Below are 19,212 nucleotides of genomic sequence, written 5' to 3'. Positions count from 1 at the left end.
TCTTCCGTCATCAATCACCTTTTTGTGAACACATCACTTTTTTCTGATGTGTGATCTTTTTGGGTCAGCCTGACCTTGGGGCATCCTCCGTGCTTGTTCTCTTTCACTTAAATTGAGCTGCCTAGTTTGTCTTTACTGTGGCCCATGAAGGGGCATCTTCCCCTAGCATTACCATCATGTCCCCATGGATCCTTTGGGCTCAATCCTTCCTTACAGGGGTACTTAGTCACCATTCTAACATCAAACTGAAATGAAAATAAACTTTTTATTTTACCGGTTAAGGCCCACTGAGCGAGCTAGCTCTTTTCCATAAGCGACCTGGCCACAAATGATAGCTAACAAAGTGGCTTATCACGTGGACATTTATAGCGGCAGCCAAATACTTGAAGCACATGTTTCTAAATGTGGAGGGAAAAACTGGAGGACCCAAAGAAAAATCAATGTGACTACCGGGAGAACATACAAACTCCAAATGATAGCTCAACAAATCTTTGCTGAACAATACATTTTCCTACAAGATATGCTGGTGTAAATTAAAAAAAACACGTCTGATCCATTGGCAAACTTATTTTTTCTGTCTTTATTTAGATTTGAAATAGTTTTTGACCGAGTATATCATTAACCTGGCTAGAGAATTTCTGAACACCTCCTGCCACTGGTGGAGCCAGTGGGGGGGGTGGGGTGGCACGTGCCCCCCAATTATCCGATCGAAATCCCTAATTTAGATCGGATCATTGGGGTTTATTAGTAATACATCGGCATTTTGCGACCCCTACTGCCACTGTGTAGCATATTATTACGTGCCAGGGACTCTATGAGATGATAGGACAATAGTCTGAGTCCATAATTGGCAATAAGTAACGGCAAAGCAGTTATAAGTGACTCACAGAATGGTGCGCAGTTGCATATATAGTACACGACTTCCCTGAAGGCATTCACCTTCAGCGAGCGCGATGCCGATCACACATGGTTTGAATTCGACCCTCGATCGATGGCTGCGCCATCGCCGCACGCGTTGAATAAAAAGCAAGGGACAAGTTCTTACTAACAACTCCTATCATTTTTCATTGCTGGAGGGGTTGCCCCCCCTACCTGAAAATCCTGGCTCCGCCATTGCAGGCTTTTGCATTTGTGTACATGTCCCTTCTAAATGTAATTGGAATTGCGTATCTTCACATCACTGTGGGATAAATGTACTAATTGTCAGTTAAATACTAATTACGTTATGCACACAACGTCACACAACGTTATTAGTATTTGAACGGGGAGTGTTGGCTCGTGTGGAAACGCGAATTTGGTGGGTGGCAAGAGCAGACATTCGGGAGACGCTGCTTTGAGCTGCGTCCCGTTAAAATATGTGAGTGGACTGGCAGAGGGCCTGTAATATTTCAGAATCAGAATATGTATTTATACTGGAGGAATCCGATGAGCTATAAATCTCTTTCATCACAGATGTGCAGTAGGGGCGAGTATGAACGTTACAATAACAAACAGTACAAAACACGATAGTAGCGCAAATACTATGAAGGTAAACAAATCACCAAAACACATACAAAAAAACTGAACCACATCCATATCTTAATCGGCAAAGCCCACTGAGGTATTCACTGATTCTTACTCTGAGCCAAAAACAGGTTCCCACGTGCAACACATTTTATGGGCATTTTTGTTTTTAAAAACCCCCCACAGTTTGGAGAGTTTGTTCTTTGCAACAGCCACTGATGTAAAACTTGAAATACAGTAATACATCGCCTGATATATGCCAATATTTGATGTACTCAGTTTCAGTATAACGATCTTTGGATTTATTACCTTTATTTTAATTGGAAAAAGAAGTAAAATAATAAATGAACACTGAAATCACTAAATAATACATTTATCGATCTCTGTTACTATATAAATAAGAATACAATAACTTTTATTCAATATGTTTATTTAATGGAAGCCAATTTTAATTATTTATTTTAATATTGTACATTATAACGTGTAATATTATCTTCAATATTACAATATAAACGGTCAGTTTTGAAGCGCTTATATGAAATAGAAAGTTACGAATGCTGGGAATGCATCGTCATCGTCCTAATGTTATAATGTAGTCAATGTACGAAGTTTCAACATACGAACGAGTCCCCAGGAATGAACCTGCTTCGTATATTGCGGTATTACTGTAAAATAAAAATCATCTGATCTGTGTTGTGGGTGTGACCGGGCTACAGATGAGAGAATGTGCGTATTATAGTAATAATAACATACCTGTCTACCCATATGGTTTACCCGTATTGTTGTACAGGGAAATTGACTTCTCAGGTCCATACGGCATACAGCCGTTTCAATACGGGCACATTTTTTTGTCCATTTGTTTATGTTTCTCTCTTGTGATGGGACTTTGTAGGATGAACGTTGAGATGTATAAGGGCATGTGGTGACCAGTAAGGTCTGATTTGGTCTGTAATAAGGTAGGCACTGGTAAGCGGTTGACAGGTATGTAAGAATAATATTGCATTCCCATGGATAATCAGAAGTTTAATATGGGTGGTGTTTATGGACCTCTAATCCGTGCGATACTCGTTAAGTTTTCACAAATACTCTTAGCATTGGCCAACATTCCGAAAAGGCCTTTCCTGAAAAAGCCTTGAGACGCGTTGAGGCTTTCCTGGATTAAGCGACTCGTTATATTGCTCTACTGCCACAAAGTCTGTTGTTTTAGGCTCGCGCGATATAATGTGAAATTGTTAGAATAGTTTTTTATTTAAACAAGATATTTACGTGATGATGGTTATTATTATATTGGCAAATTATTGCAACTCTTAATTTCTGGGATTGACCTGTTTTTAGGGAGTTGTTTGCTCTTGCCCATAACATCGGAGTGTCCATTGGTACTAGTTTATGAGGACATACCCTGCTGATGTATGTATAGTGAACTTCTTTCGCATCACGCGTCGCCAACCGTGCTAATCAGAGGTGCTGGGTGAAGGACAACAAAATAAACACAAAAAAAACTGTTCTAAAGAAATTCGTTTTAATCTCGATTTGAAATTGCATAGCTCCAGTGGCTTGTTAAGTTAACAATTGCTACTGAGAAACATTAATCAGGCTCAAGGCCCCTGGCCAGAGTGTTTTGTTTCATTATCACAATGATGGAAGTTAAACCTTTTCGGTATTTTCTTACATGTGCTCAAAGGTAATTGTGAACAGGCACTGTGGGTATTTCCCATGGCACAATCTAGTCTAATCTTCTTCCACCATGGCAGGCGTTATTGACCTCTCTTTTCCTGGTTTAGATAGTAATACAAGCGTGCTTCAGTTCACGCTTCTGTGCGCATTTCATATTTTTGTTTATGATCGTGTATCCGAACCATATCATAGCAGGCAGTATCACTGTTTCAACATTTTGTTCTTTTGACACGTTGCTGTGTTCAGATTCAGAATATTGATACTGGAGGAATCCGATGAGCTATAAAGCTCTTTTTCACAAATGTCCAGTAGGGGCGGGTCGGAGAGTCACAACAACAAATAATACAACAACAAGACAGGAGTACAAAGGTATAGGAAATACTTGACATTGCTGTGTTACTTTTTATGATTAAGTTCCGCTTTCCAAACGCTGGAGGAAAAAGGAGCAATAAATCTGGTAAAGAATGAAAATGTAATTTAATGATAACACAAGGGGCGGGGACGGAAAGTTACAACAACAAATTCCTAAAGCAACAAGAAAACCCTGTCGTAATAAAAATCACATGCATGTGCACACCGGTTTGAGTGGCGGTGCAACGTTTAGAGCACTGCGCTACGAACCGGTGACCTGAATTTGATTCCTGGCCAGTTTGACATCGGCAGCGAGCGGTGATATCTGAAACGGTCCTCGGTCCCCTTCAACAACCCGCTCTGATCATTGTGATGAAGAATGGTCAAACAGCTCCCATAACCAGCGAAGTGAGGGGATGCCTTCATCCAGCAGTAGATTGACAAAGGGCTGTAAATTATTGCTTGCCAATCATCTGAGAGACAGGAAGATAAAGTTATGGATTAGAGAACATATGCACGTTATTTACCTCATTCAAACTTAATAAAAGTAAGTGTGGCTTGGGTAGGACACATCACTAGAAGAGATGGACAATGTTAAATAATAAGTAAGTGGTAACCAAAGAATGGAATGTGTCTAAGCGGACGTCCATCAAGGAGATGGAGGAATTAAATGAATTCAAGTGCAGGTGTTCTTTGGAATATTAAATCGCAGGATCGTGAGAGGTGGTGGTGGCGGCTTGGGGAGGCCTTCATCCTGCAGTGGATTGACCTTGGCTGAGTGAAACATTGAGGTAGACAGTGCAGTTATGAAATGGATGGTGTTATCCAGACTTGTTTAAGCACCATTCATGGAAATGGGCCAACAAACATTGCTGTGACATGGTACGCAGCTTGTAAAAATGTTCTGTGTGGTGCCAACAGCTGTAAAGCACAGGCATACATACCCATTGTGCTGCTTCTGTCTTTCAACAGAAGGAAACATTATCTGGTTTAACTCCATGGAGCAGTGATGCCACATCAAGTTAAAACATCACGTGGTGCTCATCTCCCGCCGAGGCCCTGAATCAGCAGTTACTATTTTTTAAGCTATGTTTTATTTTACCAGATAAGGCCCACTGAGCTATATAGCTCTTTTCAGAAACGACATGTGCACAAATGAAAGCTCAACAAAGTGGCCTATCGCGTGGAAATTACTCTGTAGAGTCATCACTGTATTCCAGGAGAGCCTTAATAGAGTTTGAAGACTTTTCAGAAGAGCATAGCTCTCCGATTTGTTTTAGGGTTATGCCACGCATTGTTCAGGATGATGTCCGACGTTTTGCTCCATGTGCAGGGAGCTTCTTCAGGAACCGAATGACGGAAGCATAATTTCCTGAGCCAGCTTTCAGCACGCGGAGTAAGAATCTGACATAGTGCCGAACAACACACTATACAACCTTGAAAACACGCCGGAAAGCTATACAGCACAACCGTGAAAAACGAGACAGTTTTCAGAAAGTCTATTACATTTCTTATACTTTTCCTTGGATAGAAAGTGGAGTGCATCCGGAAGGTGTTCAATGTGTGGAAGAACTTATATGTTTTACCTTGATTTGGCCTCAATGCTTCATGGAGCTTTCTGTGAGACAGTAACCAGATAAAGATGATGGGATAACATTAAAACAATCTGCACAAACAGGTCTGGAAATTGCTTATGCTGCCTTCTACAGACACCTCGGTGGGATAACACACCACCAACTGTCCTAAAGATCTGAGTATTACAGCAGTGTGTTCCCACACTTGGTGAATGGCTAATAATTGATTTTGTCGGGGGATGATCTGAAAAAGGAAATAGCTTGGGCACGCTGGCCAGGCTGAAAGCGGATGGGACGGGGCAAGGCCACAGGGTTGGCGGAGACACAACTTGGCCTGGCTTGGCTCCACTGCTGGTGCATCCAAACACTACCACTCACAGAGACATGGGACATGTGCTTTGGGTTTAATTGGTTAAAGCTGGTGCTAGTTGTAATAAAAACAGTGAATTTATGCCAAGGGTTACCGTCCGTTAACAACACGGCGAAGACTGTGCGAGTTTGTTACGCTGTTTGCAAAACGTTGTGAAACACGGTCTCATGGAGCTGGGGTTCAAGCCACTAATTGTGAAAAATTGGCCATGTGGTCTCAGAGCCTTACCCGACTTGGCTCACAGCCAGGCTACACGATCGTACATGGGCGATGGGTTGTTGTGTTTAGCAATTGGGTGACTTTGTACAAGGGTGAATAATATGCGGTCGCTTGAAAAATATTTACAGCAGAAATGTAAAGGTCCAGTGTTCAGATTTGGACAAGCGTTGTATTTATGTGCAGCACCGGGCTAAGTTGCGATTTTTTTTACTTACAAAGTACATGTTCCTGTAGTGGTGTTGTTATAGCCTAGGCTGTAGGGTGGCAGTGCAGTAGTAATACTTGTACATGTTCCTTTAGTGGTGTTGTTATAGCCTCGGCTGTAGGGTGGCAGTGCAGTGGAAAACCACTTGTACCTCAGCAAGAAGGGGCCTGGTTTAAATTTCCGAATCCGCCACCTATCTGTGTCAAGTTTGTATGCTCTCCCTCTGTTCTGCATCGGTTTATTTCAGGTTCACTAGTTTCCTCACATGGCAAAAAAAACGTTAAATATAACTGGTATTTATATTCTTTGGGTCTTTCGGTGAAGCCACGTAGATAAAACAAATAATACAAATTTGAAAAGTAATAACAATATCACGACATTTCGATCGCAACGCAAGCAATCGTCATCAGGTGGACAATATAGCGGGAGAGCTGCTGAGAATATATGGTGGGAGCGCTGCTGAGGCGGGGAGTTATAAAGGTTTGAGATGGGTGTAGCCCAAGGGTCAGTGACGGGGCTAGAGATGAAATTTGCATGTAAATGTAAGATCGAAGAAATCTTAATAAACGAAGCTGTGGGGGTGGCCATTGTATTGTGAGAGAGTAGCATGTCAATGTAAGAAATATGCTTGGAAATGTAAGCTCGGAGAGAGCTCGGAAAGGAACATCGTCACATGGAGGTGGAAAAGGATGGCAAGCCGCCATTTACTAACATAGCTAACGGTGGCTGTGTTAGTGAATGTAACTCAGAGAGTCGAAAATAACTGCTAATATCGGTAGGTAGGGAGGGAACATCACAGCCAGTTATGACCTAAAGGTTAATACCGTCCTTCCAATGATTGCTCAGTTTGTACCCATCTTCTCGGTTGAAATTGTGTCTGTGTTTATATATCTGGATGGCTTCATGAATACCAATAACTGGTATTGCTCAAACATCCCAATGCAGGATGCTTCTTGAAAAAGTCATTGGACTTTGGCTGGATAAATAAGTAAAAGTAAATAAAATAATCAACAAAACTTACATCCAAATCAACTTTAATGGCACTAGATGTGTAGATAGTGCTGTTGTAAAGCACTTGATTTCCAATTAATTGGTTTCAGAAATTCAATGCATCCCAAGTATATGAATGCCTGAATGCAGCTCCCCTCATCCACATCATTTGTAGACGGTAGGGATCAGTTTGGGATTAAACTTTTTGGATTTTCAAATCATTTTTACTTTGTTAATTTAAAGTGTCTTCTTTTTGACAAGTCATGCCACCCAATGCCACGTGATGCCACTTTTGGTGGAAAAAGCAGGGAAGTGACGAATTTTAAGTAATGTAAATTCCTGTGACATAAAACTGGCAGGTCAATCCAAAATGTCATATCTAGCTCCAGCATTCAGATTTTTTTGTATCAATCCTAAATTCAAGAATGCACCCTGAGGTGTTGTGTGAAAGGTCTTGCTATCTCTCTCTGACAGGCAGATGAGGAACCATTTGTTGGCCAGTGCCATCCATTGACACTGAGAGAGGAGCAGTTACTGTCACCATGTCGTGGCCTGATGTGTGATCGGAGGAAACGATGGCGAGGTGTGGGGACATCAACAGCAATGCCTTTGATCGCTTGACCGTTATGGAATGTTGTGATTTTTTTAGAAGTTTAGTAATCAGGTTGGGAAATGCCCTTTAAACAGCAGGTGCTCACATCGTCACATCAAGGACCCCAAAAGAGAGATATTACGTGTTTTTTTCTCGCAACCACAGGACATTGCAATTTCATGATGTGTTTTGAGGGGTTTCATACATGTCTTTTAAATGCTGTGTATTAAATAACTAACACACTTAGATAAAAATCATCTTTCTACATAACATTTTGTCCATCATCCTCAGTACCTTCCGGACCATTGTCCCATAGTATTATTTGTATGAGTAGGAAAACCAGGAACTTTTTTACTTACTGAATCTCATCCGCAGAGCTAGGTTTCTTGAACATTAGATGAAGCCGGATTAGTTGACTCCGAATCCGGCTTTGAGCTCACTACCTTTCTATTGGAGTTAGGTACTAACCACAGCACTGCCTGTTAAGATGACAACACTCACTTACGATTGAGAACCTGGTTAAAGTATCTCCGGTAGAAGCCAGTCTAAATTATCGTTTAACATTGTCAAAATATCCACGAGTATACAAACCCAGTGATGGGATGGTGGACAAGCCTAATGAGGTATTTTAGAGGGTGGAGGGAGTTTAAATGGAAAAGTGAACCCTGTGTGTATAGGCCTACGACTGTGCTGGTAATATTTAAGATGCGTAAGCAGCGTTGTCTGTTGTGACTTGCATGTACGCATCAAGACCTCAAAGCCACCGAGCCACCTGGTCTGTTGTGTTCGAGTTGCGACGGCGTATCGCAAGCGGGCACACGTTGCCTGTGTGCGCAATTCCCGTGGCCGGTATCCACCACATGAAGGTCGCGTTTGCAACGGCGCTGACCTCTCGTTAGCCCTGTGCCCTTATGGGGAGCACAGCTGTGCATCCTGACGCTGCGCTTGAAAGGCGCTGTATATTTTTGGCGACTGACCTTTCTTGGATCTGAAGTAGCACATGTAGAAGTGCTGGTTGGGAGCAACCCCCAACCCCTGCGGTGATATTGACATTGTCATGTACCATGTACCAAGGCTTGGTCCAACAGCAGGGGGGTGCTAAAAAAAAATATTCTCACAATACTCTTTGGTTCTTTCGGTGAAGTCACATAGGTATAAAATAAATCACGACGTTTCGGGCGCAACACAAGTGTCCGTCATCAGGTGGGAAAGCATGGTCTGCTGCTGAGGCAGACTGTTTTAAAATATTGGAAATGGGTGTAGCCCAAGGGTCATAAAGAAGTGGCCGGGGCTAGTGATGTCAATGTGAGAAATTAGCATGTAACTGCAGAAAAGGAGGAGAGCGGCCTCGTCGACGAGGGAGTGCAACCCAACGAGTGCAATCCAAAGGGCATGTGAGTATGAGAGTGCAATCCAAAGGATATGAGAGCATGAGAGTGCACTGCAAAGGACATGTGAGCATGATCTAAGAGAGAGGCATAGAGAGAGAGAGACAGAGAGTCGGAAATAACAGCTGACATAGGCAGGTAGGATGGAAACATCATAGTCAGTTAAGACTTTACCTGGTTAATAACGTCCTTCCAATGATTGCTCAGTTTGACCCATCTTCTCGGTTGAAGTTGTTTCTGTGTTTATATATCTGTATGGCTTCATGAACAAATCTCTGAAGGTAGCCGGTAGGTTTGCAGAGTACCTCCGTGTGAGCCCACAGCGCTAAAACAATGATCGGCAATGGCAAAGGTATTTGTCCTACTGTGTTTCAGATCCGCCTTGTGTTCACGAACGCGGTCCGAGACATGTCGTTTCGTTTCTCCAATGTAACTGCTGCCGCAGCCACAACTTAGTTTGTAGACACCAGGGTATTGCATGTCAGGAATCACATCCTTTACAGATGGGATTAAATCACGGATTTTGTGTACTGTGTTGAAACGAACCTGGATCTTGTGTTTGTTGAAGATTTTGGAAATATTTTTGGTAACCCCTGCCATGTATGGAAAAGTGATGGTTTTGGTTGGATCCTTAGAAGAAGGTTGTCTCCCCATGGCTGGGGAGGCAGCTTTGCGGATTGTACGGTCCGAGTATCCGTTCATCCTGAGGGCTTGGTATACGTGCTCCAACTCACTAGCTAGGTGGTGCTGGTCGGAGATGCAACGGTGTAGTGTTTTGATGAGGGAATTCTTCTGGGCTGGATGGTGGTGGGAGTCAGGCTTTAGATAGGCATGCGTGTGGGTGGCTTTCCTGTAGACCGAATGTCCCAACAAGCCATCAGGTCTCTTCTCGATCAAAACATCCAGGAATGGAAGCTTGCCATCCTTTTCCACTTCCATGGTGAAATTGATAGACGGGTGTATGGAATTGATGTTGTTGAGAAATTGGTTCAGTGCTGGCAGGCCATGTGGCCAGATGACGAGCGTGTCATCTACGTATCTCTTCCACAAGGAAGGACGTAGGGTGGATGTCTGGATGGTATTTCTCCATGAAAACATTCGCTACCACTGGCGATAAGGGAGAACCCATTGGGGTACCCTCATTTTGATTGTAGAATGTACCATTCCAGGTGAAGTATGTGTTGGTAAGACAGTGCCTTACCAAAGTTGCTACATCTGGATTCAGTCCTTGTTGGACCAAGTCTTCAATGATTGCAATGGTGTCAAGTACAGGTACATTGGTGAACAGAGAGATTACATCGAAACTGACAAGCAAATCATTCAAAGACAGTGAGATGTCCTTGATTAGAGAAACCAAGTGAGCTGAGTTAAGTGCAGCCGAGGTGGACTTGCCCGTGAAAGGAAGCAGGGTCTCAGACAGAAATCGGGCCAGTTTGTAGGTGGGTGAGTTAATGGTGGAGATGATAGGACGGAGCGGGGTACCTACTTTGTGGATTTTAGGTAGCTCTGCTTGGTCTGATCGATTAGAGAAGTCGATTTAGTGATGTAACTGGTATTGGCCAAACATCCTAATGTGGAAAAGTTATCTGCAAATTACTAAATTGGGATCACAGCAATATTGCCCCCTACTGCGAAAACTTGAAAGGACCCTCCTGGCAAAAAGTCTTCAGCCGCCGTGAGGCTTTGCTGGGTAAACAGAAATAATAATAAATTATAAACATTCGTAGGTGGATGAGTGTTCAGTGTAACTCAGGTGAAATAGCATTTTGCATTCAAAGTAAATTGATTTTAGAATCGAGTGTTCAACTAGGTATAAAATTCGTTAAATGTTCAAACATGGTTATAAAACTTAAACGCTGTTGCATTCACTTGCATTCATAACAGATAATGGTTTTTAATTAAAATCAGCTTTAGAGAGAATGGCTTCAAGGTGCGATTTTGGAAAAGTTAGTTGGAGTCGCGTGGATTTTTCTCCGGGTCCTCCAGTTTTTCTCTCCACATGTAGAAACATGCGCTTTGAGTATTTGGCTTCCGCTATATATTTCCACGTGATAAGCCACTCCATTGACCTATCATTTGTGGCCAGGTCGCTTCTGTAAAAGAGCTATATAGCTCAGTGACCCTTACCTGGTAAAATAAAAAAACAGTGTATAGTGTAGTTTAATATAATATAAGTTAACTACAAAATTATGACATTCAGACTTAGGATGTGTGTTGCTGTACTGCATGCCAGGGAAACAGAATCGGTGTTATGCAGAACGTGTGGCTACAGCACACGACGGGTGCAGCTACAACAAGGGGCAGCCAGTGCAGGCTGGTTCTGTTATTCAGATGCAATCAGCGTCCCCGTTTGATCTGTTCACAGAGCTGACAAACAAGATGGTAAGACCGCAAACAGCCAGATATTACTGTTCATAGGAATGAGCTTCAAATAAGGCAAATTCAGCTTTCGGATTTCAAAGGACAAATTTGAAATTGTTTTCAAATGTTTTGATATTTCACAATATGTAAATAGTTTAGCTTGTGTTCGTGCAAACGACAGGGACATTCCCTCATACAATGGGGCACTACTTTTGCCAGAAAATCACGGAAGTGACGAAATGTACGTCATTTCCCGCACCTCCGATTAGCACGGTTGGTTATATACGGTGTGAAAGAAGTTCAACATACATACATAAAATCCGAAATAAACTAAATTTGGATCACGAAATTTCACATCCAGGCATGATTAAATTTTTTGAAATATATAACCTCTCCCCATCTTTCAGCAAACGGCTGGCAGGAAAGCAATAATAATATTGTTTTGGAGTTCGCGCCCTTAACTGCGGAGCATTTCCCAGCGCATTACACGCGCTGAGCCGCTTACAGCCCAGCAGTCCATGGACAAAGTTGTGCTGAGATTGTGTTATTAATAACAGCGTGATAGAGTTGCTTTTGATAAATCTACCCCCGCCTATATGCCGAGCCATTTCAGAGCACTTTGCACGCGACAAGTGACTTGCAAAAGATCTCTTCAACACGTTTAAAAGGGCACCACTAGTGGCAGCTCTCCCTGTGTGGCACAGGGTGCCTCAGCACCCGACCTGCAAGCGGGCATTAGTCTGCCAGTCTGGGCCGACGGAATTACGTGTAATTTCAATCAAGTAACTTGCTGGTCATTTTGTAATGTGGCAAATGTTGACGATGACGCAGGCACTCGATGTCCCTCTCGCTTTGAAAGGCATCAGGAGGGGGGCGGGGTGGATCTTTAACGTTCCACTCAGCAGCAGGTTAATACATCTGCAGTAATAACCAGGGTCGCCTGCTGGATTGGACCTCAAACCTTTAAAACAAGCGTACGGACGTGCAGCCTCCAGACAATGTCACTGCCACATTCTGCATCACCAAGATGCAGAATGGTGTTTGGTAACCACAACTGTGACTCTTTTCATCGTCAAGCACTGAACCAGATTCTCCCCCCCCCTCCCCACGTCTGGTGCCATTACCACAGGTGGCATGTAATTTGTTGAGGGTTGTTTTAAAAGGCAAATGAATTAACATTGTTGAAATTAAAAGTTACCAGGTGGCTTTGAGATCAGAGAACTAAGCGGACATCGTTGAGATCCCGAATCCGAATCTGGGTAGTGACCCTTATTTAAACTGGCTTCACAAGTGCTGTAAGTTGTTGGTATCGCCACCAATGATTGCAAAAAAAATCATATCACTTTGGTTAGGTTGTCTCCTAATAATAATACTTTAGAACGCTTAGTACTTCCACTGTTTAATTAAAAACGAGCTTTGAAATAGCATGGATTTATCAAATTGAATACAACAGATTAGTGTATAGTTTTTAAATTGCTCGAGTACAGTATATACAGACACTTCCTCCTGCCTTGCACAGCTTAATCACCACGTGAAAATAGTTTTGGCCGGAGATTTTGCCGTTTTCTTTCTTCGATGTATTTTGAGTAGCTTTGCGGCTGCTCAGCGTAACCCACATGGCTATACCCACGTGACTGCCGGCATTGCGTGATTGGTCTTTCTTTCCCCTAGAGACGTCACGCGTACCCCCCCCCCCCCAGGTTGGGGACCGTTGAAAAACTGCATGGATATTGCATGGATATTCACTGCATGGATAACACTGCACGGATATTCGACCACACACTATGTTCCTGCGGTCAGTAGAGGGCAGATTAGCTCTACCTTCCAGTGAGCAGCGTAGGTGCTGGATTGTTGCCTGCTGTTATTTTTTCCTCTATTTCTGTGGGTAATAAAACTGCAGAATTAATGAAGACATTCAAGTGAGGTCCCTACGAACTGTTATTCAACTTTAATGACATGCATATGCAAAACAGGCATTGCAGCCTTAATATCCTTACGCTAGTATTCATTACTTTCTATGGCTGTATTTTAATAAACTCACATTATAATAATTCTTAAATAAATCCGTTATAGCATGAGATGAATGAAGAATAATTGCACCACTTGATTACATGATAATTTATCCTCGTTTATGCTGAGGGCTGGTTCTGTGATCTGAGCGCTTGACGAGCAATTGAACCCTGAACTCTAAGAATTCTAAAGGGGCCTTTGTGTGATTCTATTACCATTAACATTGAGTACTGAGAGTCCCAAAGGTGCCTTAGTCTGCCTCTGAGCCTGTGGCATTTGATGTTCAACTCTAAGGATGCGTGTTGAATGCGTGTTGAATGCATGTTGTTGGACGTCGGAGCTGGTTGTTTGTATGTAATGACTGACCCCTGTCATGGCAATGTGGAGTGTTTACCTCTTTTTCAGGGTCACCAGATTTATTTGAGCAGGGACACACATTTGACTTATTGACGGTGTTGTTTATTCGGCAACAGGTTGTTTAAAATGTTGGTCAACTCAACAAATTGTTTGATGACGCTGCGTTGACGGTGGTGCACAGCCACAATCATCGGGCATGATTCCCTGTATTTTTTTTACGTGATATAATTAACTCTGTTGTGCGTTTGTTTGTTTCCTTCTAGGGAGATTCAGCTACTCAAGAGGTTGAAGCATAAAAACGTCATCTCGCTCGTTGACGTCCTCTACAACGAAGAGAAACAAAAGATATATCCTTTCTCTCGCCGGCCCGAGCGGCACGCGCTATCGCTACGGCGTCATGGCTTCACGATTCATGCCCCAGTGTCATTCCCCAGATGATAGCGTGGACCAGCGGCCCATGAGGCAGGCTGCCCTGATTATTACTATGTTGGTGTGTACAGTCAGTTCTACTATAACGCGTTTTCATAACGCGAATTGGATGTGTAACGTGATGAATATATTATGGAACACAGTTTTTTTTTTTTACGCGATCGAGTGAACGGAACTATGTCGCGTCAGTAGGAATAAGCAGCTGTACGGCAGCCTCGGCGTATCACACAAGGCACTAGGATGCTGCTGGATGCTTTGAGATGTTACTTAGGCGCCTCAGTCTTTGTTCAGCCTGTGTATTCTTCTCACGTGTTATCGCGGAATTTACCCTATATTATAGATTTATTATAACACGATTTCTTGCAAAATGCAGTGTTCTTCAGGAATGCAAATACTGAGTTGTAGGAGAACAGTCTGTTGACCATGAAATACTACTTCTGCTACGATGCGCCGTCTACCTCAAAGTGGACTTTAATAATCCCGCGACATCAAACGTAATGAGAAGGCCATTGTGTCCCGGTCCAAATAATACAAATTCGAAATTTGCCTGCAAATGACTCGATTGGGATTACACGCAGCAGTAATCATCGCTCCCGACTGGCAGACTTACGCCCGCCTTGCAGGCTAGGCTCTGAACCACCTTGTGCCACACACGGGCAGCTGCCACTGGGGGTGGCCTTTTAAATGTGTTGAAGAGATGTTTTGCAAGTCACTTGTCACGTGCAAAGTGCTCTGAGATGGCTCGGCATATAGGCGGGGGTAGATTTATCAAAAGCAACTTTATCACGCTGTTATTAATAACACAATCTCAGCACAACTTTGTCCATGGACTGCTGCACCGTGCACCGGTGCAGCAGTCCGTGTTTGATGAGACATTGCCATTCATAATAAACTACTGTTGTGTAGGCTTCTGTCGGACCTTGGTCTTGGCATCAGAGGGCAATTCACAAACATCGTTTGTACAGTCATTCCTCGTTTAACACGGTAGACGTGTATCTAAAAAGTAGCGCATTAAAGGAAATACATTAAACGGGGAATTACTTGTATGTATTCGTGACAAGGCATAAATAAAAACAATGCAGATTTGAATCGAAGTTGCTCTATAAAAACAGCCTGCAGTAATCCCATGGCAGACAAAAGAACTGGGATGAGGGTATGCGTACTCTGGTTGTCGACCGCTCAGACAGACACTGCATTACAACAGTGCGCAGTCCGCATTGTACGAAAAGTCTTCCCTGGTAGAGGAACTGCATGCAAGTGAACATGCTTCATGTGAGCACGCGTTAAGTGAGGTCTTGCCGTTCTATACTGCGTTCCCCATGTCTGTGCTTCCCACTTTCTGCAACCCACACTGACCACCTCCGATTAGCATGGTTGGCTATGTACCGTGCGAAAGAAGTTCAATAAACATACATACATGACCGGCGTGCTGAAGTACAGCATGGCCAAATATCTTCCACGATCCACACCGCATGCACAGGCCCTCGTGCAGCATTGGATGGATAAAGGACAATAGACGCCCATGTAGTTCACTATATCAACACGCTCGTCAATAGCAATGCCGTAAAAGGACATATTGGTGTATATAATATTATATAAATATATTAATTGACGTCTATGGCACCGGGCCCCCTTGATAGCAGAGATAGGCTATGGTATCTCTGCTACGAAGAAAGGCCATTATCCAATCATCAGAAGAATGTTATGGACGAATGTGCGGAGTCTTAGTTATTTGTGCTTATGTAGCACTGCCAACGCAGTGTGAACACTTTTTCTTGTTGGTTCACTTCACCGTATGAGATGACTGACATGACGGTTCAGAGCATGAAGGTATGCTCCTCACTAGGGCTATGGTTTATATTTCATAGCCATTCCCTACCACATCGTGAGATTTCTGGATTTTTAATTGTAAAAAAAATTATGCATTTGATGATTTTATTCACATATAATTTCTAAAATACGTCTTCATCTCCCCAGTGTTTCTGATCATTTTGAACGAACGCCCATGTTAATTTCAGCAAAAGTGTACTGCCAAAGAAGGGAGCCGCCTCTTGGTGTATGGCCTGGGGTGTCTCCGCAGCATGCGCAAAGGGCTGAGACTGACGTACAGTTTCTCACAACCACGATCCCTTCGCGCTCTCCCCTCACCTTGCGCCCGGTGTCCATTTTTAGCCGTGCATTGCGTGTGTTTTTTTCCCCCTTCACAAACACCACTTGCAAGGTTGTACTCGCAACGTCCTTTCATCGTTCCCCATGCTCGTCGTCTGTTTAATATATTGTTTAATGCGTGCTCTGAGGAAGGGCCATTTTCTGAAACATTGCCTTTCACATACTACTTTTTAGTGCAGTGTTATTGATGACTGCCAGTTTTTGTTGCTGTTATGTGTGCTTGTGCACCACTGCCAACGCAGCAGCATCACCATCCCCTATGCCAGGCACCCAGGAAGTTAATATGGGAAAACCAGGTTTCATGTCAGGACCAAAACCCAGTATTGTTTAGACTTGTTCATGCATTGAAATGTGTTCTTTTTGCATTAGAATTTACGTGTAAGTTCCATACAAACATTATTAAAAAAGCACTTTCAATAATTTTGTGCATATCAGTATTTAACAGGCTTTACATGAATGTAAATACACGTTTTGCTTTAATATTATGCATGTGCTGCTTTGGCAGAGCACTTGACTGGTCCCAGATATAGAGATGTGGAATTCCCATCACTGTCTCAATGATACCAATAAGTGATGCAACATTTCAATATTTTATTTAAGAAGCGTGCCAACACTTGCTCACCATCCTGACTCGAGATGTCCCTAGCCGGCTGTTTTTGTGTGAGAGGCACGGTTTAAAGTAGGCCATAACAGAACAAGGAGCGAAGCGGTCTTCTCAGCCTACGCACACTCACGTATAGCCTGTGTGTCCTGGGCCAGCCGACATAAGTTTGAAGCTTTGCTAAATGAGAAAAAAAAGTATTTAAAGGCAAGGTTAGGCATGCCGTCATAGTGTCATAGCGATGTCGCTGCAGCCAATCCGGCACTGCGGATCCCACTTCCACCTGGGACCGCGTGGTGCCCACAATGCCCAAAGATTTGCGGATCCAGGATTGGACTCCTCAGCCACCGCCAAACCTGATGGACGTCATCCTCAAACCCTGAGGAACTGCCGACAACGATGACGCTGCAGTGACGTGCTCAAACGAATGGCGGTGACAGCATGAAAATGACTTGTGACTTTGAATTTAAATGTTGCTTTTCTCACTGACAAAGGTTGAAATCGGTGTCAGACAGCCTGGCATACGTACACTTAAGTGGAGCCAGTTTACCTATCCATGAGATAACAGCCGTTTGGGTTGCCTCCTCTAAAAACAGGAATAGTGTAGAACTGCATTCAGCTTGGGTGGAGAAGAGCGCACCAGCGGTCAGTGCTCTGGCCACTGAAATTGTTTGCGACAGTTTGGTTTCTGTCGCAATCGACAAACTAATAAGTGCTACAAGAAATTACCACAGTAGCACACTGCTTGTAAAGTGGACAAGATCTTGATATATTTTTAAACAATAGGCCATTTGATCCCATAATTTATCCAAAACTAAATCTTGAAACGTGTCCTATTTTAATTATTTATTTGAGGTCTCTTCTGAAAAATTGATTATTATTATTGTTCTGAAAGTGCTCACAATTGTCTTTCCAGGAGGAGATGTAGTATTATTGTTGATTGTATTCTGTCTGTTGAGAGGTTCATTGTAATAAGGGTTTAAAGGATGATAACAGGGGACGTTCTATTCATGTCACTACAAAGGGAATTGAGGAAAAGGTCTTTATGTTAAGTTAATCCAACCTCCGTTTCCTGTTCCTAAGTAGCTGTGCCCTTTAGAATACTGCCTCCCTCCCATACACCCTGTCTCCTGTCACTGCTCCCTCCTATCCTCCCATCCTCTCTGTCTCTTGCCACTGGCTCCTTCCTATCCTATCAGCAGCGATGCGTGGGCACTACAAACTTTCCCTCTGCTACAATCTTGGTCACAGCTGGTTCCCCTTAAAGTTCTACCTTCAGGAAGTGAAAGCACCACAACCACCCTACTTTAGATTGTAGAATCAAGTCATCACAAAATGCTACTTACACAGTCATACATTGCCATCGCTTTAGTTTTTGAATGCCTGTTATGCAAACCACTGGACTTCTTTATTCTTAAATAGTTAGGAAACTCCTTTGTCCACGGAACGTGTATGCATTTACTACACATTCAACAGTCCCTCCAGAAAAACGCGGAGTTTTTTGGTGATTGTTGCGGGCAAAAATCGTTGATTATGCGGCACGTTTTCTTAAAAAATGCGATGGAATATTCGGGATATTTATGCAATTTTATGCGATTAAATTGCGGGAACTTGCAAAAATTGCGGGAACTTGCAAAAACTGCGGGAACTTGCAAAAACTGCGGTTTGATGAAAAAGAGAAAAAAAATTGATTCCCCCAACACCCTATTCACTAGGCTACTACTTTAATGTAAAGAGTCATTTCTTATTACTTCCTATGATAAGCAAGCATACTACATCACAGAAAGTGCTGGGAATATTTAAGTTCTCATCTTGTTTTATTTCAGACCTTAACAAACAGATGGCTCAAACTTACAAAACATTGAGTCGAACAAGTTCTGTAGCTTTACAAAATGAATATGCTACAAATTCTGTAAAAATGAATAAATAAAATATTAAAAAATAAAATGTGTGCTTCCTGTTTTACAGAGGTAGCTATACAAAACAGACATCTTCTGTTAAAATAAGTGTTTTCAGTGCACAGTAACGTAAGCAATACAGTAACAGTACAGTCTTACAGTAATGTAAATTTACATACTACTAACAAAAAAGTGCAATCTTACAACTGCTTTGCGCGGTCTTTTGCGCTTATGTTTGTTGGCAAATGAGAAAGATTTGCGGGCTTCATCATGGTTTCATTGGCATCGCGGGGTTTGCAGCTTTTCAATGATGTCGCGTAATGAGTGACGTCACTTCATAACGTTCCCATGGCAACAGGGGAAATGGCTGCGCTTGTGTGAAGTAAACGCAACATTTTTCAACTTTCTGCTAAGATATATGTGACTTTTTGCAACGAAAATGCGGGGATTATGAAATCATGCAAGCCTGCATATTTTGCGCGCGGAAATCTGCAATTTATGCGGCGAAAGTGCGGCGTATT

At 42.7% G+C, this 19,212-nt stretch overlaps 1 protein-coding gene across 8 annotated transcripts in view; it reads left to right on the top strand.

Moving 5' to 3' along the window:
• Window positions 1-19,212, top strand: part of STK11 (serine/threonine kinase 11) — a 110,174-nt gene that overhangs the window by 9,322 nt on the left and 81,640 nt on the right. For all 8 annotated transcript variants that reach the window (XM_078877101.1, XM_078877097.1, XM_078877099.1 and 5 more), the window contains exon 2: window positions 13,858-13,941. In XM_078877101.1, the coding sequence (XP_078733227.1) occupies window positions 13,858-13,941 (84 nt within the window). The remainder of the gene's footprint in view (window positions 1-13,857; window positions 13,942-19,212) is intronic.

The sequence above is a fragment of the Lampetra fluviatilis genome, chromosome 46 (genome assembly GCF_964198595.1).
Source record: "Lampetra fluviatilis chromosome 46, kcLamFluv1.1, whole genome shotgun sequence".
NCBI classification, from domain to species: Eukaryota; Metazoa; Chordata; class Hyperoartia; order Petromyzontiformes; family Petromyzontidae; genus Lampetra; species Lampetra fluviatilis.
This window is presented reverse-complemented; position numbering and strand designations above follow the sequence as displayed.